We start from the raw sequence: 24,273 nt of genomic DNA on the forward strand, positions 1-24,273 counted from the left end.
TCCTTCTTTCCTGGTGAACCTATTTCTTAACATTTCCCTGTGCAGGACTTAGAGGAGGAAATCACACTGTTTTGTTTTTGAGACAGAATCTTGCTGTTTGCCAGGCTGGAGTGCAGTGGCGCGATCTCGCTTCACTGCAACCTCTGCTTGCCGGGTTCAAGCAGTTCTTGTGCTTCTGCCTCCTGGGTAGCTGAGATTACAGGCAGCATTGTTTAATTTTTATTTGTTTTCTTATTGGGCATGATAGAAAGGGAATCATTGTTTAAAAGAGGAAGCATCTCAATCTGAATCTAATTGAAGGACTGATCTTCTAGGCACCTGAGGGCAATTTGCAGCTCTAATTCTGGCAAGAGCTTGTGTGTGTGTGTGTGTGTGTGTGTGTGTGTGTTTGTGGAGGGATGGGGTCTTGCTATGTTGCCCAGGCTGGTCTCAAACTCCTGGCTTCAAGTGACGCTTCTGCCACAGCCTCCCAAAATGCTGAGATTACAGGCATGAGCCACTGTACCCAGCCAGGAGCTTATGTTTTAACTTGACAAGTAGGATAGTGTTCAACACTTAAAAAAAACTCATAGCCTTTTATGATTGATGGGGAGAAAGAAGTGACAGAATGGAAACTAAGGGAAAGACAGCTCTGTGTCTGTCTGAAAAATAGATCATCCGAAACTATAGGACAGTAAAAAGATCAGCGGTTACCAGGGGCTGGGGATGGAAATGCAGAGAGGGAGGGATGAATAGGTGGAGAACAGGGGATTTGTAGGGCACTGAAAATACTCTGTATGTTACTATAATGGTGGATACACGTCATTATACATTTGCTCAAACCCATAGAATGTACACCAACAGTGAACCCTGCTGTGAACTATGAACTTTGGGTGATAATGATGTGTCAGTGTAGGTTCATCAACTAGAACAAACACCTCTCTGGTGGGGATGTTGATAATGAGGGAGGCTATGCGTGTGTGTGGGCAGGGGGTTTATGGGAAATCTCTGTCCTTCCATTCAATTTTGCTGTGAACCTAAAACTGCTCTAAAAAATAAAGTCTATTTAAAACACACACACACACACAATTTGGTGAATGACTTTTTAAAAAGTCTTCACACACCTGTGTTTCCAGAGAATTTTATAAATGACTTAGGATCTCTTCTCCTCTTCTTAACTCCTGCCTCCCTTCACCATTCCCCACCAAGGAAAATCATTCTTTTGTATTTAAGTCAAACGACTTAGAATTATATAGTATTCTAATTTCCATCATTGACACCTCTAATTTGAACAATTCTAAATGCATATTCTGTCAAGCCAAAAATGCTCCGAATGGGTGCCTATTATGTGCTTAGAATGGTACCAAATGCTAGAAAATGGAATTAGAATGATCTATAATCCCCTCCCTCATAAAGATGAGGATGTTCATAAACATTTACATGAGCAAAACTAAGAAAACAGAAGACCTGGGTAAGAGAAACACCTGTCATACATTTCTGAAGTATCAAACATGCAATGCTGGCCACACTGCTTCCTGGAATGCTCTGAAAACATATTAAACCAATGCTAGTAACTCTTGGAATGGCCTAATTAGTTTGTCTACATGTAGGTTTATTTCAAGTCAGGAAATTATTCCTGGAGCACTAATTGCCAATACTTCTTCATCTTCTTCTTTTTTTTTTTTTTTGAGACAAGATTTCACTCTCATCACCCAGGCTGGAGTACGATGGCGTGATCTCAGGCCATTGCAGCCTCCACCTCCTGGGCTCTAGCAATTCGCCCTTCACCCTCCCAAAGTGTTGGGCTTATAGGCATGAGCCACCACAGCTGGCCAAATTGCCAGTACCTCTTAATATCCTAGGAATTAAAGATCTGATCTAAAATTTAAAATTTTAAGATGTGCTCATGCTTAATTAAATATGTATAATGCTATGTAAAATTTTCAAAGTATTTCTTTATGCTTAGGAAATAAACTAAAAGATAGAAATTGAACAAAATGTAAGTCTCTTGTGTTAAAACTTCAGTGATTCCTCCTCACCATATTTTTGTTTGTAACTTGGGAGTCCCTAAAAATATGGTGGGCTCTGACACTAGGAACCTCAGAATAAAGTGAGATTTTGAAATGTTGTCAACCCGAATTCACCCTGACTGAAATACCTGACAGCCCCAAAGAGCTCTAGGAAGGATGGCATCTGCCATGGCATCCTCAAAACCACGGCTAAATAAATGGAAATGCTGATCTGAACTAAGTAAGGAAGAAGCAGCTATTTTCAGTTTGGTACAAACCCAAATAAAAATAAATTGTAGGGAGGGGAAAACAGAGGATGCACTATTGTTTAATGGCTACAGAGTTTCAGTTTGGGAAGATGAAAAAGTTCTGAGATAGACAGTGGTGATATTTGCACAACAATGTGAGTGTGGTGAATGCACCAAACTGCACACCTTAAAATGGCAAGATTTTATGTTTTGCATATTTCGCCACAATAAAATAAATAAATAGTACTCATAGTGTAATTTTAACAATAAAAGAATATATATTTATATACAGGAAAGAATTATGCCAGGATGATAGCAATGGTCATTATGTGGTGAGCTAGATGGTAGACTTTTTCATTATGTTCCTGTATTTTACAAGTGTTCCATAACAAGCACGTTATATTTTAAATTATACAAGTTGGTGTGTGTGTGTGTGTGTGTGTGTGTGTGTGTGTTTTTGAGACAGGGTCTCTGTCGTCCAGGCTGGAGTGCAGTGGCATGATCTCGGCTCACTGCCACCTCTGCCTCCTGGGTTCAAGTGATTCTCTTGCCTCAGCCTCCCTAGTAGCTGGGACTATAGGCACCCACCACCATGCCCAGCTAATTTTTGTATTTTTAGTAGAGATGGGGTTTCACCATGTTGGCCAGGCTGGTGTTGAACTCCTGACCTCAGGTGATCCGCCCACCTCGGCCTCCCAAAGTGCTGGGATTACAGGCATTGGCCACCACACCTGGCCTGTGCGTCTGTTTTAATAGGTGAAAAAAACAAGATTTACTTAAGGAGATAAAGCCATCTGTTAATTTATTCAACAAATATTTGTTGCAGGCTGACTCTGCCAGGCATTATGCTAGTTGTTGGAGATGAATGGTGAACCAGGCAGAGATAGTGGTTGTTCTCATACAATTTGTAGTTTAGTGATAGATACAAACAAGTAAATAGGCAATTCTTTAAAAATGCTATGGAAACATTCAGAGGGACTCCTAATCTAGACCTTGGGCTGAGGGTAGGGGGTTGGTTAGAAAAAGTTTTTCAGGGGAAATGGTTTCACTGCTAGACATTCAAAAAGAATAAACCTTATCTAGATTAAAGAGAGTGGGGTAGGATTGAAGAAAGCATTCCAGGTGAAAGGAAAAGTCTGTGCAAAGACCAGGGATAGAAGAGAAGCTGGCACCACTGATGAGCAGAAGGGTGTGGTTGGTGCCTAGAGATAGGGGCAGAGAGGCTGGGAGAGAACAGAAGGGAGAGGCAAATAGGGCCACATCACGGAGGGCCCCGTAAGCCACATGTCCAGGAGTGCCAACTTTATATGAGGGCAACGGCGAGCCATGGAAGGATCTGAAGCAGCTGGAGTGACCTCACCAGACTTATTTTAGAAAAGAATCACAGGCTGCCATACAAATAACTGAAGAGAAGGAACAAGACTCTGGTCATGTTAACGTAGACAAAACGTGATGGACTGAGGTAAGGTAACAGCTCAGAGATGGAGACAGATGGATAAATTCAAGACACACTTAGAGGTAGAAATAATAGATTTGAGTTTTTAAAATAACTTTTTAAAAATGAGACAGGTTTCACCTTGTTGGCCAGGCTGGTCTTGAACTCCTGGCCTCAAATGATCCACCTGCCTCAGCCTCCCAAAGTGCTGGGATTATAGGCGTGAGCTACTGTACCTGGCCTAGATTTGATTATTAATTGGATGTAGAGGAGGAGTCAAGGATTACTCCTGGGAAGCTCCTTGGAAGATGGTAGTATCATTTGCTGGATGAGGAACAGGTGATAGACTGAAGATGGGGAGGAACAAGGAGGAGAAGGGGCGCTAAGTTTTGTAGAATTTGAGATACCAATGGAACACCAAAAAACGTACTTCCATCCGTCAGGCGCTTGGCCCTGTGTGTCTGGAACTCAGGAGACACATACAGGCCGGGAATATAGACAGGCGAGTCCTCAGTAGAAATGTCAGGGACTGGCAACCGCTAGCTCACAGGTCACAAGGCATGGCCCTAAAACCAAGATGAGGAACTTCCTCAGAGAGAACCACTCCAGCCTGGCCCTGTTCCACTGCCTTCAGCCAGGCACTGATTCTGTTCCTTGGCATTTTGATTGGGTTTGATGATAGAGGAACCTCATTTAGATTCCTCTAGCTGTATCTGTAAGCAGTTGCGGCTGGGCAAGAGACTGGGAAGTGGGAGGAAACGAGCACCTGGAAAAGGAGCTGTGGCATCACATGATGGGCATCTGTGCGTGACCTGGGTCACAGCCTGGTCCTTAGAGGTACAAACTGTACCACCTTGGGTCACTCTCCATCACACTGCCCTGCCTTCATTTTCTTCACAGCATTCATCACTCTCTGAAATCAACTTCCTTGTTCATTTCCTTGGCTTTCTCTCTACTGCAGCCCCCATCTCTGCTGCAAGCTCCCTGAGAGCAGGGACCTGACTGACTTATCAGAATCCACCTAATACCTAGATAGGTACTTGGCACAGTGCTAGTGTTTAATAAATACTTAAGTGAATGAATGAGCAAGGCCTGCCTGATGTCAGGTTAAGTCGCGGCCAGACAAAGACTGTTTCCTGAACAAAATGAAAACCCAATGCTGTTTGGGTTTACCACTTGGACACTGCCAAGTACAAGAAATCACATTTCAAAGTTTTGGTATTAAGGACCTTTTTGTTTGTCTCTTTTGCAATGAAATATTTTCTTGTTTTGACAAAATAATATTGACGCCCTCTGACAAAAACTAGATTTCATATGGCTGCAAAACATGCCATAAAACTGAAATTGATCAAAGGTACAGTATTTCAATCATATACAAGAAAAATAAAGGAAAAATAATCCCACAACCGCAGTGACATGGAAATAACAGATGAACGCATAAAAGAAGCTTCAGCTATTCTATTTCCAGAGCAGTTTGTTAAGGAAAAAAAAGGGGGCCTGCAGGTGTTTTTATTTTACCTTTTGTACAAAAATAAGTTTCTTCTCTCTGACACGAAAGCAGAGGTGTGCTGGAGTCGGCTGTACCACGTTGTCGGCCTGTGAAAGCCAAATGTTAAATTTGGAGAAAATTTGTGAGCCAGTTGTTAAACTGTTGGCAGTTTGGAATTGGCCATGGAGGGAGTGTTTACACCACAGAAATCAGCAAAAACCATCAACCAATCTCCTCTCTTCCCAGAGAGCCAGTTGTTAAACAGTTTCCAGCATAGCACTGCATGAGCAGTAATTTAAGTAATGTCTGGAAGTGGGTGAGACCACCCAGGGGAATATGTGAAGTGAAAAGAAGGCCTAGGTCAGAAGTCTGAGGAACACCAACGTTTAAGACAAACTAGAGAGAGAGAGATGGAGAGGAATTGTTAGAGAACACCCCCCAACAAGAAAGGCGACAGACCTAAAGAGGTAAGAAAGTGCTTCCATTTGCCAAATGCCTCCAAGAGACTGTATTAGTTTGTTAGGGCTGCAGTAGCAGAGTACTGCAAACTAATTGGTTCAAACAACAGAAATGTATTGTCTTACAGTTCTGAAAAGCCGAAAAGTTGAAGTCAAGGTAGTGGCAGGGCCATACTCCCTCTCTAGGCACAGGAAAGGATTTGTTCCAGGTCTTTCTCCTAAGTTCCCAAGCTTTTTGACTCCAATTCCATAACTCCTGTCATCACATGGTATTCTCCCTATGTGCGTGTCTGTCTCCAAATTTCTCCTTGTTATAAGGACATCAGTCATATTAGATGAGGAGCCCACCACATTCCAGTATGACCTCATCCTAACTAATAACGTCTGCAATGACCCTATTCCCAAATAAAGTCACATTCTGAGGTACGGGGGTTAGGACTTCTAATATGGATTTCGGGGTGACCTCATTCAACCCATAACAAAGACCAAATAAGATAAAGTGTTTATTAGGTTTCCCAACAAAGGAAGGCCATGATGATGTTGGAGAGATTGATTTTAGTGACACAATGATGGTGCCATCACGAGGGCAGAACAGGAAGAAGAGGCTGCCGAGGGGAGGGAAGAAACGGGGTGGTTTCTGCAGAGGCGTGTGTTCGAGGAGGTAATTGAGATGGGAAAGGCTTGGGGAAGCTTCTATGCTGAGAGGAAGAAGCCAGTAAAAAGGGAGGAGTTGAAGATACAGGAGAGGGAAGAGGTGACTGATAGAGCGAAGTCCTTGGGGGTTGGGGAGGGGACGGGATTCAGAGCAGAACTGGAAGAAGCAGACTGAGATCAGAGAAAGGAGGAAAGCTGGACTTAGGCATGACGTGTCTGCAGATTTGATGACAGGAGGAAAAGGAAAAGGAAGTAATTGCTCATTTTCTTTGGGAAGAAGTATGGTCATGTGCTAAGAATGATAAGGTGAAAGTGGAGTCAGAGATTTTTAAAAAGTAGAGAATGTGAAAGGCAGAGAAATGGAGAGTTAAGGGTAACACTAAGGGCCAGGGAAGTCTGGAAGCTAAAAATTGTTTGGTGCAACATCAGTCTATGTGGCTGGGAGACTGTCCACTCCCTCCTCCCACAAGAGCTCAATAGCCCAGCTATACAGGGTGGCTACTGAGACTGGAAATGAGGCATTAAAATGGCTATTAATATACATTAAAATTAATAAGTAATATATTTCCATTTCCCGGTTTTTGGGCCACCCTGTAGATTCCAAAGAGAGAAAATATGGTTGGACTAAACCAGGTTTAGGATTTCAGCAGGAAGAACAACGGAACAGGGATTTGGGGTTATTATCACAAGAGTGGTTTACGTGATAAGAAGCTCAAATCAAATATGGAAGAAGTAGAGAGAGGAAGAAGCTGTTCAGTGGAGGTATTTAAAAATTGTTATGATGGGTGCTATGGAGTAGAAGAGCTGTGGTCTGGCTCTCAGAAAAAAAGGTGCCCTGCTTTTTAGTATTTGCCAATTTCCATGGTAAATATTCTCACCATGGCTGATTTCCAGATACCCACAGGATGTCACTGAATACAGAGTTGAGACAAAACGCATACATTTTATGAGCTGGACAAGCTGGTTCTGTTACAACTTGAGTGTAACATTACCTGTTATAAAAAAATGTGAGAGTGAAGGAACTGAGACAGTTTGTCTAGGTGACTTGAAGTCATCTAGGATGATGGTGAGACTTGGAAGTGGAAAGGAAACTGTGAGATCAGTGCCAGTCTTCAGTTAATAAGGCGGAGTAAGTAAGAGGGGGACAGAGTGCCGTGAGCAGGGGCACTGGATAAGAGCCAGATGTGGAGATGAGGAGCCACACACTGAGTCATGGCATCACCCATAATGCACATCAGGCTAGTCCAAACTGAGTGTGTAGGGAAGCTACCCGCATTCTTTCACTTACTTTCAAAATAACCCAATGAAGCAAATGGCATTATTATCGTCATTTTACAAACAAGGAACCTGAACAAAAGGAGGTAATTTGCACAAGGTAACAAGTCAAAAGGGATTTGAACTACAGCAGTATGGAGTTCAAACTAGCGGGCTGTCGTCCTGGAGAACAGGAAAAGAACTGGACTGTGGGAGAATATGCAGCCGTTACTCAAAAGGGCTACAGGGAAGACAGTGTCTTCAGAGAAGAGCTAAGTTGTAGCTTGGACAAGGAGGTAGAGGAGATATTCTGTGAGGAGGACAGAGCAGGGTTACCCTGCAAAGGGCTCCAGGGCACAGTGGATAGGGTTAGCGGGGAAGGGAGTAATAAGAGCTCAATCAGAGGGACAGCACTTCCCAGGAGTTAGGAGACACGAGGTGTGTGATTGTCCCCAGCCCTTTGTTTCCCTTTGGCCGTGGATATTTCTGCCATCAATAGGCACATGGGGAGTCTGTGCCTCTTTCCAATACTGGTTATCAAAACGTGTGTTTAACATTGATAAGTAATTTTCTAAATGTGAAAAGCAACTCTGTCTATGAAGATGCAAGAATCTAATATTGAAAGTTTTTATCAGTAAATATTTATTGAATTGGCAAAAATGGATAAACTTTGCTGAAGGAAAATAAGCAAATTGCAATGAAAAGCAAGCATGGTTGCATTATCACTGAGATTGCTGTTCATACCACTTTTGCTCTGCAGTAGTTAGGATTTCTACCACCGACTCAGCACTATACTTTTTTTTACCGTGCATTAGTGAACTATGCTTGTATATGTGTCGTAACTGAAATGCAGATCTGTACTGTCCACTACCATAGCATTAGCTACATGTGGCTACAGAGTGCTTGAAATATAGTTAATCTGAGGCCGGGTGCAGTGGCTCACACTTGTAATCCCAACACTTTGGGAGAACGAGGTGGGCATATCACCTGAGGTCAGGAGTTTGAGACTAGCCTGGCCAACATGGTGAAACCCTGTCTCTACTAAAAATACACAATTAGCCAGGTGTGGTGGTGCATGCCTCTAGTCCTAGCTACTTGGGAGACTGAGGCAGGAGTATAACTTGAACCTGGGAGGCAGAGGTTGCAGTGAGCCGAGGTAACGCCATTGTACTCTAGCTTGGGTGACAAGAGCAAAATTGTCTCGGAAAAAAAAAAGAAAGAAAGAAATATAGTCTGAGAAGTGCTGTAAGTAATACATGCCAGATTATAGAAGAGACTTGGTTTGAGAAAAGGAATAATAAATACCTCATTAATATTTTTATATTGATTACATGCTGAGAAAACATTTTGGATATATTGAACTAAATAAAATCATTAAAATTAATTTCACTTGTTTCTTTTTATCTTTTTAATATGGCTACTAGAAAATTTAAAATTACATATGACCTTGCATATGAGGCCCACATTATATTATATTTCCATTGGACAGTGTTGATTTAGGGCCGGGCTCTCTTTGGAGTTCTGCACACAGTTAGGCTTAGGAAGTATTTTGATTGGTTTCTTGATTAAGTCCCTCTGGGAAGACAACAAATTGAAAGATTTTTTTTTTTTCAAATTTTAGATTGCTCTATCATTGGTATTTAATTTTTGTGGGCAGTTGGGCTGTACACAATGTATTTGCCATTATGGAGACTAGAACCACACCAGTGACCAAGTTTGCTTAGGCCTCTTTGAAGTACCTTAGATGAAGGTTTGGGCCCTGATACTGTTACTCTCATGTGAATGCTTCTTTTCATTATATCAATCTCTCAATTCCTTTCCAAACAATCTTTTTCTACCATACCCTACTCTCTTTCCTTTAAAAAATATAATCTGCTTTCCTTTTATGGGCACTATTATCTCATGTGATCAGAGTCTAGTTTCAAACTGTGGCCAAGTTACTTAATCTCCCTGAGCCTCAATTTCTTCATTTTAAAAATGGGGGTGACAAAAGTAGTCACTCATAGTGTTGTAGCCAAGACTGAATGGATTAATACCTAGAAGGTGCTTAGAACAGGGCCAGGCAAATGACAAGAACTGAGGAAGTGTCAGCTGTTTGTGTCCTCCTCTCTTTCCTTATTCCTTCAGCTTTTGTCTGCTCAGCTCTTGCCATCCCACCCACACATCTTCACTTTTGAGGAACTGTAATAAATTAAACAACAGGCATCTTCCTCTCCTCTACTGTGGACCCATACAAAGCTTAGTGTTGTCCTCTGAGATGGCTGGGCTGCTTGGGCCCTGTGCCCCTCCTGGGGAGATGGACCCTCACACTCTAATTTAGAAGCTAGGTCTTAGATGAGGAGAGGGGGGTTCCTCCCTCTTTTAGGTCTTAGCAGATAACACTCTGGGTGTGCTTGTTGATGCTTCTGGGGAGCAGGTATGGCAGATGGCCTCTCCAAGGGAAGGGGGCTGGAACAGACAGCAGCCAGCCTTGGAGAGAAGCACGTGTGGACAAGAAGAATAAACTGTTTTGTAAACCAGTTTATTTATACATAAAAAAGTTTTATGTATCCCATGTTATGCTCTCTTGGTATTTCATTATTCTCCAGTCTTCAACAAAAAGGCGCAGAGGAGGAGGGAAAAAGGGTGCTCTGGGCAATGAAGAGATGTATTTAAGAAGAATAAAGATATCATCCTCACTAAATTGCAGATTGGAAGTTCTACGTGTTAGGGGGGTGTTAGTGAATTGCGGGGAGCTTGACTGCTGGGTGATCAGGCCCAGATCCTGGAAGTCATACTGTATGTTTTTTCTTTTGGACCTGTTATTCCAGGGGGGAACCCCCATCTGTCCTTTCTTGGGGAGAGGTTGGGGAATATGCTGGCTACAGCAATAGAAGAGGCCTCGGGTCCTCACATTTCAGTAAATGGACATCTACTTCATACCCATGTTCAGTAAACACCCCCCCACACCCCGCCCCACACCCCAGCAAGCTAAGACTCGGGTCCTGAGATCTGGAGCCCTGTGGTTCAGCATTTCTCTGGAGCAATCTTCCTATCCCCCAACTAGTTGCTGCCTAGTATCAGCTTCCTATCCTTAAGGGGAAGGGCAAAAAGTGAGGATTCTTCCCCACCAGAAAATTCTAGTGCCACAAGGAAAAGGAGAGGTTAACTATGATCCAAAGAAACAGAAAACCCGTGAATGGCCACCAAATGCTCACCATATCCTAGAAAGAAACAATTCGTTTGAAACGTCAAACACTTACTACGGGTCAAACACTGTGAAGCTCTTACCATATCATCAAATCCTCAGGCAATAATCCTTGAGGCAAGCTTGAGAAATTCCATTCTACAGCTGAAGAAATCAAGGTTGGTGTGGCCAAGAGACATGGAAAAACCAAGTCACTCATCTTTGCCACAGCTGAGAGTGGAGCCAGGGTGGTCTGTCCATCTCTTAACCAGTACACTACCCATTAAATTAGCGGTGACAACTACAGTGTGGGCTCAGGGAGGACAGCATCTAGGTATTAGACTCAGAGGTGAGATAATGGTGATCTTTCCCTCTATCTGGGCTGGTCAAGATGTGGCCATCTCTGGAGGCTCCCAGGGCCTAAATAAGAGGCCTAGAAGACCTGGGAGTTTCCCTGTAGCTCCCCATCTTGGAGTCAGCCTGTATTCATGGGGCAGGAGCCCTGAACCTGCATCAGGTTCCTTCTTTCTCAGGTAAGAAAAAAACTTAGAGCTGATAAGGCAGCACCACATTTTGCAGCCCCATTTTGGAGAGACATCTTTTTATTAGGACTTTGTAAGTCACTGCAGTAGTCTCCTCGGTCTCATTTATTGAATATTTAGATTTTTATTCCTGTTCTATGAAGCCCTTTTCATCTGCCTAAAAAAAAAAAAAAGAAAGAAAGAAAAAAGAAAAGAAAAAGAAATCTTTCTAACATAGTTTAAAATACAGAAGCCTATGCACAATCTTACTTGTCCTACACAGCACAGCAAATTAAGCACTCACAGGCCTTCAGGTGCACCTGCCCGGTTTCCCTCCTCCTGGCGAGGGAAGTACTGGGGCAAGTGGGCAGTTTCTTTTTCAAATTTCCACTTATACCTGACCTTAGGTGGTGCTTACTCAACACTTACAGAATGAACGAAACAAAAAGGCTCATTTAGAGTGGGCGCTAAACAATGTGTACACATGGATTTAGTGGAATAGTAGGCACTGGAGACTCCAAAAGGTGGGAGGGTGGGAGAAGGATGAGGGATGAGAAATTACCTATTAGATACAATGTACGCCATTCGGGTGACAGTTACACTAAGAGTCCAGATGTCACTACAATGCAATATACCCATGGAACAGAACTGCACTTGTAACCCCGAAATCTATTTTTTAAATGATACCCCCCAAAAAGCGGTTTCGGGTCAGAGAGTAAGGGAGGGAGAGGGGGAATGAGAGGCGGGAAGTGGAGTGGGGAGAGACAGGGCGGGAGGTTCCGGTGTGAAGTTGTTTCCGCGCAAAAGGAGGAGAGTGGCTGGCGGGGCAGACATAGGTGTCAGGAGGACAGGAAAGGGGACAGGACCAGGAGGCTGGCGCTTACCCCAGGAAGATGAGGAACCGCGGGTCCGTGGCCAGGTTGGCGTCGATGGTGACGGACAGGAACGAGGGGCTCACCAGGTGCAGCGGCTGCTGGGTGAAGAAATCCAGGTCCACAACGTCCTGTGCTTGCGCAGGTCGGGGCAGGGCGCCAGGGGAGAGGGGACCCAGCGGCCCCAGGAGCAGCAGCAGCAGCGGCGGCGGCAGCGCAGGCTTTGAGCGCAGCAGCATCTTGGGCTCACCTGGCTGCTCCCCCCGCCAGGTGCCGCGCAGCAGAGAGTCGAGAGCTCGAGCACTTCCTCCCGCGGGGCCCCAGCGCCCTTTTCTCCTTTTCTCCGCCCCGTTACGCCTCCTCACCCCTCCCACTGCGCCCTCCATCCCTCCCACTCCTCTTCTGCATCCCTCCCACCGCTCCCAACCCAACCCCGCCCTGCCTGCCCGGCTCTCTCCTACTTCCTTGCTCGCTTTCCCGTCGGTGGCGGCCACGTTCACTTACGAAATCACCTACACCCACTTGAAGGGTGCGGAGATGGCCGGGATCCAAGCGCCCGGGAGGCCTGGGGAGGAGCGCCAGGGGAGGAGCGCCCGGGGAGCAGCGCTGGGCATCCCGGACCAGGCTTCCTGACGCACGAGTTCTGCGCGTTCTCGTGGGAACCCAGCGTTTCCCACTTCCAGGTCCCATTCTGGTGGCGCCGGGTCTCCCTCTGACCCTCGAGTAAAACCTCCAATGGAGTATTCATCCTTTCCTCTCCCATCTAGCTTATAAACACTTGCTTGTCACTTGAGCCAGCCAAAATCTGATTGTCTTCTGGCCAGGCAGTTTCTCAGGTATTTTACTTTTGCTTGAAAAAATCTGGCCTTAGCACACGCTAAACTGCAGCTAGAAAGAGATCAACCACCCAAAATTCTTTATCAACTTCTCGTGAAGACAATATTTAGCAATCTTAAAGTGTTAGTCGCTCCAATGTCTGGAACTCAGGACCTGAAGCCCCCATACAAAGTGTGGAGTACGGACTGCCCCTGAATTTGGAGCCTTTGCCAAATTTCTCCTCTGCGCATTTATCTTTCGCTGTTGGTCAGACTTTTCTTCAGCTTTTCCTTGATGCTTACATTGATGTATAATCATAGCAAGCATCGCACACTTAGTGCCTACTGTATGCCTGATACAGGTGCTTTATTTGTGTTCTCTCTCCTTCTCACAACCCTGCCAAGTGCATACTGTCCTTGTTTTACATATGCGGACCCAACCTCTGAGACAGTAACTGGGTGAAGTGTCAGAATCTGGATGTGAAGGCAGTTACAAAACCTCGAGCAGATGGCAGTGTGTTTCAGCTGAAATGTAACTTCCCTCAAGGAAGCTTTCTCTCAATCTCCAGGCAGCTGAAGTCTCCATGGCACACTCTCATAGCATCCTCAATTTGTTAGTATTGTGTTGTTGCTCAACATTGGCTTCATCTACTAGGTTATACCCTCCACGAAAACAGAGATTAAGTTTGTCTTTTACGCTGTGCTAGCCATTGCTCAGGCATGTGACCATGCTTGGTGCTTAGTCAGAGTCTAATAAATATTGGTTGAGTAAGCAAATAACACCAAAACCCTTAGATTTTCCCACTTGAGATTGTACCACCAATAAGGCAACAAATAAAAATTCATTATTTTGAAATGCATATCTAATTTACATAAATCAGGCCAGGCATGGTATGTGATGCCAGTGATGCCATCATGCCTGTGATGCCAGCATTTTGGAAGGCTAAGGTGGGAGGATTGCTTGAGCCCAGAAATTCAAGACCAGCCTGGGCAACATGATGAAACCCCATCTCTACAAAAAATACAAAAAATTAGCCAGGCCTGGTGGCCCGTGCCTGTGGTTCCAGCTACTGGGGAGGCTGAGGTCGGAGGTTTATTTGAGCCTGGGAGGTGGAGGTTGCAGTGACCCTTAATCACACCACTGCACTCCAGCCTGGGTGACAAAGTGAGACCCTCTCTTAAAATAATAATAATTATTATCATTATTTGCATAGGTCTACCTATTCTTAAGCAACTTAAAAGCTAAGCTCATAGTGAGTTTTGCAACTGGAATCAGGTTCATATCCTACAATTACTGTATATATAAGAAAAAAAATTCACACATAAACACCACACTACCAGAAGAGTGTAGTAATATGGTAGCAGACGTGGAGTTGGAAAAACAGGAGAAGAAGTTTCTTTTCCACATTCGTCATGACATTAGTCTTACACCCCACCCCACGCCCCTGCCTCCTGTTATGAGTCAACAGTCATACCGATTTCTTTCTTTTTTATTTTTTTTGAGATGGAGTCTCACTCTGTCGCCCAGGCTGGAGTGCAGTGGCGCCATCTCGGCTCACTGCAAGCTCTGCCTCCCGGGTTCACGCCATTCTCCTGCCTCAGCCTCCCGAGTAGCTGGGACTACAGGGGCCTGCCACCACGCCTGGCTAATTTTTTTGTATTTTTAGTAGAGATGGGATGTCACCATGTCTGTCAGGATGGTCTCAATCTCCTGACCTCTTGATCTGGCCACCTCAGCCTCCCAAAATGCTAGGATTGCAGGCGTGAGCCACTGCGCCATGCCCAGTCATACCAATTTCTTTAACATATTTGGGTGATTTGAAAAGTGGACCATTGCAAGTTTTCTAAATAGTGCATCCTTGTGGTCTACATGTGAGTTACTAATATGGAAACTGGGGGCCGGGTGTAATGGCTCACACCTGTAATCCCAGCACTTTGGGAGGCCAAGGCGGGTGGATCACTAGAGCCCAAGAGTTCAAGACCAGCCTGGGCAACATGGCATAGCCAGGAGTGGTGGCGCAGACCTATAATCCAAGCTACTCAGGAGGCTGATGCATAAGAATCGCATGGGAGGCAGAGATTGCAGTGAGCCAAGATCACGCTGTTGCACACTGGGAGACAGAGCAAGATCCCATCCAAAAAAAAAAAAAAAAAAAGAAAAAAAAGAAAAAGAAAAGAAACTGGGAAAAAAAAACGAGGGGGCAGAGAAGCAATTTGCACACATGATGATCTGTTGGCTGAGATCTTGCTCCTGCTTCTAATTTGGTTTGATTTACAATGTCTGATAAGGATGTCTGATATGGATACACAGGAAGGAGGAACATATAGGAATATTAATAAGAACGATCATTTCAGAGATATTTTATAATAAGACACCTTAATTTTTATAGCAAGTTACAGCTACATACATCCTAGCTAGAGCCCTTTTTCATGCATCTTAGCCCTGCAGCTTGATGGGATGTACAATCTTGGGCCAGATGGTCAATTTCCAAGAGCCTCAATTTCTTCATCTATATAGTAGGGGTAATAATACATATTTCATAGGATTTTTTTTTTTTTTTTTTGAGACAGGGTCTCACTCTGTCACCCAGGTTGGAATACAGTGGTGTGATCTTGGCTCACTGAAACCTCCACCTCCACACTCAAGCAATCCTCCCACCTCAGCCTCCCAAGTAGCTGGGACCACAGGTGTGCCCCACCATGCCCTGTTAATTTTTTGCATTTTTGGTAGAGACGGGGTTCCTCCATGTTGCCCAAGCTGGTCTCAAATTCCTGAGCTCAGAGATCCACCCACTTCGGCCTCCCAAAGTGCTGAGATTACAGGCATGAGCCACCGTGCCTGGCTCATAGTCTTTTTTTAAAGAATTAATTGACAATAATGTAACACAGCTAGCTCCATCTGCAATGTGAGGTATGTGTTTAACAGATGAGAGATTATTTTTTAAAAAATTATTACCCCCACTTAATCTTTGCAATAACCTTGTAAAGTAGATTTACAGCTTTCTGATTCCAAGCCCAGAGTTTTTCCACTATCTCACACAGATTTAGGGACTCACAAATTATGTGATGATAATGATTTAGAAATTAAAAACTTTAAATGAACTAGAAAGTTTATGTGAACGCTTTATTAATTATAGGGCCGGGTGCAGTGGCTCACACCTGTAATCCCAGTGCTTTGGGAGGCTGAGGAGGGAGAATCGCTTGGGCCCAGGAGTTTGAAACCAGCCAGGGCAACACAGCAAGATCCCATCTCTAAAAAAAAAATGTTTTTTAATTAGCTGGATGTGGTGGCATGCACTTGTAGTACCAGCTACTTCACAGGCTAAGGTGGGAAGCTTGCTTGAGCCCAGGAGATAGAGACTGCAGTGAGCCATGATCATGCCGCTGCACTCCAGCCTGGGCAACAAAGTGAGACTCTGTCTCAAAAAATATTAATAAATAAAAAATAAATGCATAAAAATACAAAAAATAATTATAATGTGATCTCATTTCCATGTGGTCTGTGGATTGATTTTAAGTACTGGCATTGGGTTTTTAGGGATTCACACAAGGTTTACCTGGTCAACAGTTACAAACACTTGTAAAACAACAGACTGATTTCAGGATATTTTCAGAAAATGATAATTTTATCACTTGTCTGTTTAGAAAATTAAGACTTTTCTAATGTAGAAATCTCCGAATGGGGGCAAATTTTTAGGCATTTGTAGTTATCTCCAGGCAAATAAATAGTTACAAATGTGTTGTTTTGAGTTATTGGGTTATGATTTTCTAAAGTTGTTTTGCTTTTAATTATTTGCCAATCAAACTATATTTCAAAGCAAGGAGAAATTAAGAGAAAAGTTTTGCTGAATGGTGAAAGGAAGTTAACATCTATTGCATGCATGGTGTTCTACAAGGTGCTTTCACATATTCGTTTATTCATCTATTCATTCAAGTAGTTATTGGGCGCCTACTATGTACCAAGCACTGAGCTAGGCAACTGTAAGCAGCAAGCAGGGATTGTTCCTGTGCTCTGAAGTCTTACTGGGGAAGTAGAAGGTATTTTAAAAATCACAGGATGGTGGTGGCTTATGCCTGTAATCTCACTGCTGAGGCAAGTGGATCACTTGACTCCAAGAGTTCAAGACCAGCATTAGCAACGTAGTGAAACCCCATATCTGCCCAAAATACAAAAAATTAGCTGGCATGGTGGCATGTGCCTGTGGTCCCAGCTACTCAGGAGGCTGAGTCAGGAGTATTGCTTGAGCCCAAGAGGCAGAGGTTGCAGTGACCCAAGATTGCTCCATTGCACTCCAGCCTAGGCAACAGAGACAGACTCTGTTTCAAAATAATAATAATAATAATATAATAATAATAATAATAATAATAATAATAATAATGAATTTAAAAATATCATGCAAAAGTGAAATTGCAAGTGTGGTAGGTGCTCCAAAGGTGATCATGGTGCTTTACGTGTGTATGAGGGAGAATTTTTTTTGGGGAGAGTGGCCATTGAGGATGTGACACTTAAGATCTGAAAGATGAGTAGACAACTAGGTAGAGGGAAATCATTCAAGGCTAGGGGAATGGCCTGTGGAAAGGTCCTGTGGTGTGTGAGAGCATGGATAGTGAGGGGACTGAGAGAAGGCTGGGGTGTCTGGATTAGAGAGAGCAAGGGGGCAGCTGAGGTTGTAGGAATAAACATGGCTAAGCCTTGCAGTATTTTTAGAGCAATGAGAAGCCATTGAAAGGGCTTCAAGCCTGGGGTGGGTGCTGTGATAGGATCAGATTAATGTTAAATTAAATTAAATTAAATTATTTATTTATTTGAGACAGGCTCTTACTTTGTCATCCAGGCTGGAATACAGTGTCATGATCTCAGCTCACTGCAACCTCCACCTCTCGAGATGAAATGATCCTCCTACCACAGCCTCCAGAGTAGCTGCGACCACAGGCATATGCCACCATACCTGGCTAATTTTTGTGTTTTTTGTAGAGACATGGTCTTGCCATGTTGCCTAGGCTGGTCTTGGACTCCTGGACTCAAGCAATCCGCCCACCTTGGCTTCCCAAAGTACTGGGATTACAGGTGTGAGCCATCATACTCTGCCTCAGATTCATATTTTAAAAGGGTAAACTATAAATGTTCTGTTTCCTCTGCTGTATAGATGCCTGTTCATAGAACATGGATGTGCATTTCTCTATAGATATAGAGTCTCTATTTTTTAAATTATGCTTTTATGTATATATATATATGTACCTACATACACATGTATACACATAAGCTTGTACACACACAATTAATATATATTTCTCTCTGTGCCTGTGGGCAATAGGGTACTGGGTATCAGCAAGTGAACTAGAGGATGCCAGAGAAAGCAAGAAGCATCCCTAGAGCAAGAACTAATAAACTCAGTGACCACACACTCTAACCAGATAGATTATTATCCTGTAGGCTGAGGGGTTATTCAAAAGTCCCTAAAGAGCTGACTGCCCGAGTTTGGTCACCTGTCTCTGGCATATGAAGGCCCTGCAAGATGTTAATTATACTCATTCCAAAAAAAGCATAATCAAGTGAATTGAGGGGGACATTGTTTGTGTTGCCCTCAGGCTCTGTAAATGGTATATACACAGTATAAACACAGGGCATATGTGTGTATGAAAAACTCTCTCTCTCTAACCGTGCGTTTTCCTCTACTCTACTCTCAAACCACAACAATCATCAACATAAGACCACTTCTGTGACCACAGGTGTGTGTGGTTTTTCCCCCACACACCAAGCAGCAGACACCAGCTGGGCGTTCTTCAATTCAGTTCTGACACTATCTACCCCAAGATAGTGTCAGATTCCACAAGTTGAGAGCTCAGTCCCCAAGACTACCTCACCCTTCCACACTAGTCACAGGTCTGGGCCTCTGAAACTTCTTACCAACCTGCTTCAAGTTGGTGCTTCCATGGCCCCCTTTTTGGGTTTGACTAATTTGCTGAAGTGGCTCACAGGACTCAGGAAAACACTTACTTACATTTATTGGTTTATTCATCCCTTCCTCTCCCATCTAGCTTATAAACACTTGCTTGTCACTTGAGCCAGCCAAAATCTGATTGTCCTCTGGCCAGGCAGTTTCTCAGGTATCTTACTTTTGCTTGAAAAAATCTGGCCTCAGCATACGCTAAACTGCAGCTAGAAAGAGATCAACCACCAAAATTCTTTATCAACTTCTCATGAAGACAATATTTAGCAATCTTAAAGTGTTATTGGTTTATTATAAAGGATATTACAAAGGATACAGGTGAAGAGACGTGAAGGGGTCAGAGCTTCCACGCCCTACCTGGGTGCCACCCTCCAGGAACCCTCACACATTTAGCTATCTGAAAGCTCCCTGAATGCAGTCCTCTTGGGTTTTTATGGAAACTTTATGATGTCAGCATTCCCTCCCCCAAGGTATACCGCAGGAGTCTCTCTGGAGAGGGTCTTAACACCCACAATCAGAAAGGCAGAATGTATTAGTCCATTCTCACTCTGCTATAAAGAAATACCTAAGAATGAAAAAGAAAATAAAAGGAAAAAGAAATATCTGAGACTCAGTAATTTATAAAGAAATGAGGTTTAATTGTCTCATGGTTCTGTAGGCTGTGCAGGAAGCATAGCAACATCAGCTTCTGGGGAGGACTCAGGGAACTCACCATCATGGCAGAAGGCAAAGTGGGAGCGAGGCACTTCACATGGCCAGAGTAGGAAGAAGAGAGAGAGTGGTGAAGAGATACAGACTTTTAAATAACAAGATCTCAGGAGAACTCACTCAGTATCATGAGAACAGCACTGAGGGAATCATGATAACCCACTCATAAGAAACTGCCCCCATGATCCAATCACCTCCCACCAGCCACCACCTCCAACACTGGGGATTACAATCCAACTGGAGATTTGGGTGGGGACATAGATCCAAACCATATAATGAAACATTAGAGTCCTTCCTTGGGGCAGGTGAAAGGAGGGCAGGAGAAGGTCAGAGGACTGCCCCTGAGGCCTAACGCACACAACATTATAACAAAAGACTCTAAGACGGGCTATCAGAGTTATGAGCCAGGAACCATGAATGAAAACCAATATATATCATAACATCACAGCATAGAAGGAAGAATTCTACCAAGTGCGTTGAACATAAAGAAGTGGTTGGGGTGGGTAGATTGGGAGAAAGTGTCCTATCCTGATATTATATGTAGACTAGACTTCTGCTATCTGCTTGGCTTTTGGCCAGATGTCCGTTTTTTGGCTCTCTCAAGAAATATGTGCTTCGAAGTAGGGCCAAAATACTTTCTGTTTTGTGGACTCCAAATAAGAAGTCAATAAGGGAAGTGGACTGTGTAGGAAACACTCCTTGTGAAAGATCTCCTTTATCACTGGTGACTAAGGTCTTGTAATGGCTATCCTTTGCATCCAGATTCAGCCAAGGTGCATGTTGGAGTGGCCAAAGAACTGGATAGGCAATTGCTTTTACAACTTTAATTGAATAGTTGATTCAGGCATTGTTATGGTTTGAATGTGTCCTCCAAAAAGCACATGTTGAAATTTAATAGCCATTGTAACTATTAGGAGGTGGGACCTTTAAGAGATGATTAGACTATTAATTGATTAATGCTGTTATTGTAGGAGTGGACTTGTTATAAAAGAACAAGTATAGCTCCCTTTAATCATTCTCTCGCCTTCTCCTTCTACCTCCCACCACAGGATGATGCAGCAAAAAATGCCGTCGCCAGATGTGTGCTTCTCAATTTTGGATTACTCAACCCTCAGAATGGTGAGAAATCAATTTCTATTCATTATAAATTACCCAATCTCAGGTATGCTGTCATAGCAGCATAAAACAGACTAAGATAGGCGTGATTGTCCAATTGTTTGAATATTGTATTAGACTTTGTCATTATTTTATAAAATGAATAGAAAATGGAAAATGCTATTGATAAGAAACATGAGTCTCACTAACTTATTTCATTTGCAACCAGGTGGAAAAGCATTAAGTATGCTAGTAGAGACAAATCTTTATCCTCGGTCTGATACTCAAGATTTAAAACAGAAGTGAAATGTGTTTTCACTTCTGAAGAAAAACTCATACTAAAGAACCTATTCAAGAATGCTAGAAATAACCTTATTTCAGTACCAACTCAAATAAATAAACCTTATTAAAAACCATTTATGAGGCAATCAAGGAAACATGGACTGGATATTGAATGATATTAAAAAAGTTATTGTTAATTTTTTAAGGATAGAAAATTGGCATTGTGGCTATTCAAGTATGCTTGTCTCTCAGAGATATCTGCTGAAGTATTTATAGGTAAACTGATATGATGTTTAGGATTGGCTTCAACATAATTTCCGAGGGAGAAAGGGAGTAGGTACAGATATGGATAAAACAAGATTGACTCTGAGTGAACAATTATTGACGCTGGGTGATGAGTACATGATGGTTGTGGCAGATTTTATTTTTTAAATGTAGCAACAATATTTTCCATCCATGTTGTCTGTAATTTGACTTTTCCATCATCCCATAGAAAGGCAAGGATCTATGCCCTTTCCCCGTGAATATTAGGCAGACTTTAATCAATAAAGTAAAACAAATAACACAATGTGACATCTGAGGCCAGTCTACGAAAGGCCACACAGCTCCCACCTTGATTCTCTTGGCATGTTTATTCTCCAGACACTTCTTTTTAGGATGCTCTGTCTGGGAACCCAGCTGCCATATTATGAGAAGCTCAAGTCATGCTGAGCGTGGTGGCTCATGCCTATAATCCCAACACTTTGAGAGGCCAAGGCAGGAGGATCACTTGAGCCCAGGAATTCAGGAGCAGTGGGCAACATAGCAAGACCACATCTCTTGAAAAAAAAAAAAAAGAAAAGAAAAGAAAAGAAAAAAAGGGGAAAAGGAAAAAAGTTATTTTAAAGAAACTTTTAAAAAGTTATTTTAAAGAAAAACATTATTTAAGGAAGAGAGAAGCTCAAGTCAAATGGACAAACCATGCGTAGATGTTCCAGCCCATAGTCCCAACCAAGCCCAGCCTTCAAGTTATCCCACCCAGGAACCAGACGTAAGACTGAAGAAACTTCCAGATGATTCTGGTCCTAGTGATTCAAGTTACACTAGCCTTTCTAGTCTTTCCAGTGGAAGCCCAGACATCATGGAGCAGAAAGAAGCCATCTCTACCATGCATTGTTCAAATCCTGATCTTCAGAATCTATGAGGATAATGGCTCTTGATTTATATCATGGATTTGGAGTAACTTGTTACATAGCAAAATATAAATGAAATTGGGATGTGTTATGCCATTCTGTTTATTACTTTTGTATATATTTGAAATTGTCTGTAATAAAACATTTTTTAAAAACTTGTGTGGCCATTAAAAAAGAATGCTAGAAATACACCATCAGACTTTTCTAAAAGGTGAGATACGATTGGGAATTTTACAATGATTTTAGCTCTTTGGAGACAGAGTCCTCCTTACAGTATGGAAAACTTTCACAGACTCCTCAGTCATACACACTGCAGCATGTGTGAAAGTCAGTGACTGTCTGGATGGGTTTATTTGTATTAAATGGGAGAGAAGAGACTATGGTGAATAGCCAGCAGGGCAAATACAATATTCAAAGTGAAAGGGTCAAATTAGAATAAATTTCAGCTTCCAGGTGGTTTGCTAGATTTTATATTCAGAAAACCAGCCCAAACCCATATTTCTTCATGGATTTTGGGATTCAGGACAGTCTTTCCTCCTCACCCCACCATGGTTGATTAACTTCCCAGGAGTCCTGCAGAAAGGGCTGATCAACTAAGTTGAAGACCTATGTACTTCTGTTTTTTTTCCCTTTGTTACCTGTGCTTTGTGAGGGAGTATGTTTTATCTTTTTCCAAAATGGAAATAGCTTTATTTTATTTCTGTTTATAAAGTGAATACATGTTCTTTTTAAAAAGTTAGTTTATTTAGGCCAGGTGTGGTGGCTCACACCTGTAATCCCAGCACTTTGGGAGGCTGAGGTGGGCGGATCATGAGGTCAAGAGATCAAGACCATCCTGGCTAACATGGTGAAACCCTGTCTCTACTAAAAATACAAAAAATTAGCCAGGAGTGATGGTGGGTGCCTGTAATCCCAGCTACTTGGGAGGCTGAGGCAGGAGAATCACTTGAACCCAGAAGGTGGAGGTTGCAGTGAGCCGAGATTGCACCATTGCACTCCAACCTGGGTGACAGAGCAAGACTCCATCTCAAAAAAAAAAAAAAAAAAGTTAGTATATTTAGAAACCACCCAATTGTCAATAGATGGATGAATGAATAAAGAAAATGTGGTATATATAAAAGGTCTTCAAAACATTCATGGAAAATACGTATTATGAAAAAACTATGCATAGATTTTGAATTTTTTGTACCAAAATAAACTCCTACTAAGTTGTTATAACATGTCTGGACAGAATCTAGTATGATGCACTAAGAAGGATAAGACATCAGTTTGAAAAGAGCCCTGTATTAGTCCAATCTCATGCTGCTATAAGGACATAACTGAGACTGGGTAATTTATTTAAAAAAAAATGGTTTAATTGATTCACAGTTCTGCATGACTGGGGAGGCCTCAGGAAACTTACAATCATAGTGGAAGGGGAAGCAAACATGTCCTTCTTCACATGGTGGCAGGAGGGAGAAGTGCAGAATGAAGTTGGGAAAAGTGCTTTATAAAACCATCAGATCTTGTGAGAACTCACTCCCTGTCATGAGAATGGCATGCAGGACCATCCCCATGATCTAATCACCTCCCATGAGGTACCTCCCCCAACACGTGGGGATTACAATTCAAGATAAGATTTAGGTGGAGACACAGAGCCAGACTATATCATTCCACCCCTGATCTCCCAAATCTCATCTTTTTCACATTTCAAAACACAACTATGCCTTCCCAGCAGTTCTCTAAAGTCTTAACTCATTTCAGCATTAACCGAAAAGTCAAAATCCAGAGTCTGATCTGAGACAAGGCAAGTCCCTTCCACCTCTGAGCTTGTAAAATCAAAAGCAAGTAAGTTACTTCCTAGATACAATAGAGGTACAGGCACTGGATAAAAACATCCATCCCAAATGGGAGAAATTGGCCAAAACAGAGGGGCTATGGGCCCTATGCAAGTCTGAAATTTAATAAGGAAGTCATTGAACCTTAAAGTTCCAAAATGATCTCCTTTGACTCCATGTCTGAAATCCAGATCATGCTGATGCAAGAGGTGGGCTCCCACAGCCTTGAGCAGCTCCTCCCCTGTGGCTTTGCAGTGTGCAGCCCCGCTCCTGGCTGTTTTCATGGGTCGGTGTTGAGTGCCTGCAGCTTTTCCAGGTGCATAGTGCAAGCTGTTGGTGGATCTACCA

The 24,273-nt window shown here is 42.9% G+C and overlaps 1 protein-coding gene across 2 annotated transcripts in view; it reads right to left on the bottom strand.

Annotated features, from left to right (window-relative positions):
• HPSE (heparanase) overlaps positions 1–12,452 on the bottom strand; it is a 39,196-nt gene extending 26,744 nt beyond the window's left edge. The window contains exon 1 of one of the 2 annotated variants that reach the window (XM_002814934.6): positions 12,098–12,452. In XM_002814934.6, coding sequence (XP_002814980.2) covers positions 12,098–12,324 — 227 coding nt within the window. In that variant the 5' untranslated portion in view covers positions 12,325–12,452. The remainder of the gene's footprint in view (positions 1–12,097) is intronic. The other variant, XM_024246531.3, reaches the window with a different exon arrangement.
• Between the last annotated feature and the right edge of the window lie 11,821 nt (positions 12,453–24,273).

This window comes from Pongo abelii, chromosome 3, assembly GCF_028885655.2.
Source record: "Pongo abelii isolate AG06213 chromosome 3, NHGRI_mPonAbe1-v2.0_pri, whole genome shotgun sequence".
NCBI classification, from domain to species: Eukaryota; Metazoa; Chordata; class Mammalia; order Primates; family Hominidae; genus Pongo; species Pongo abelii.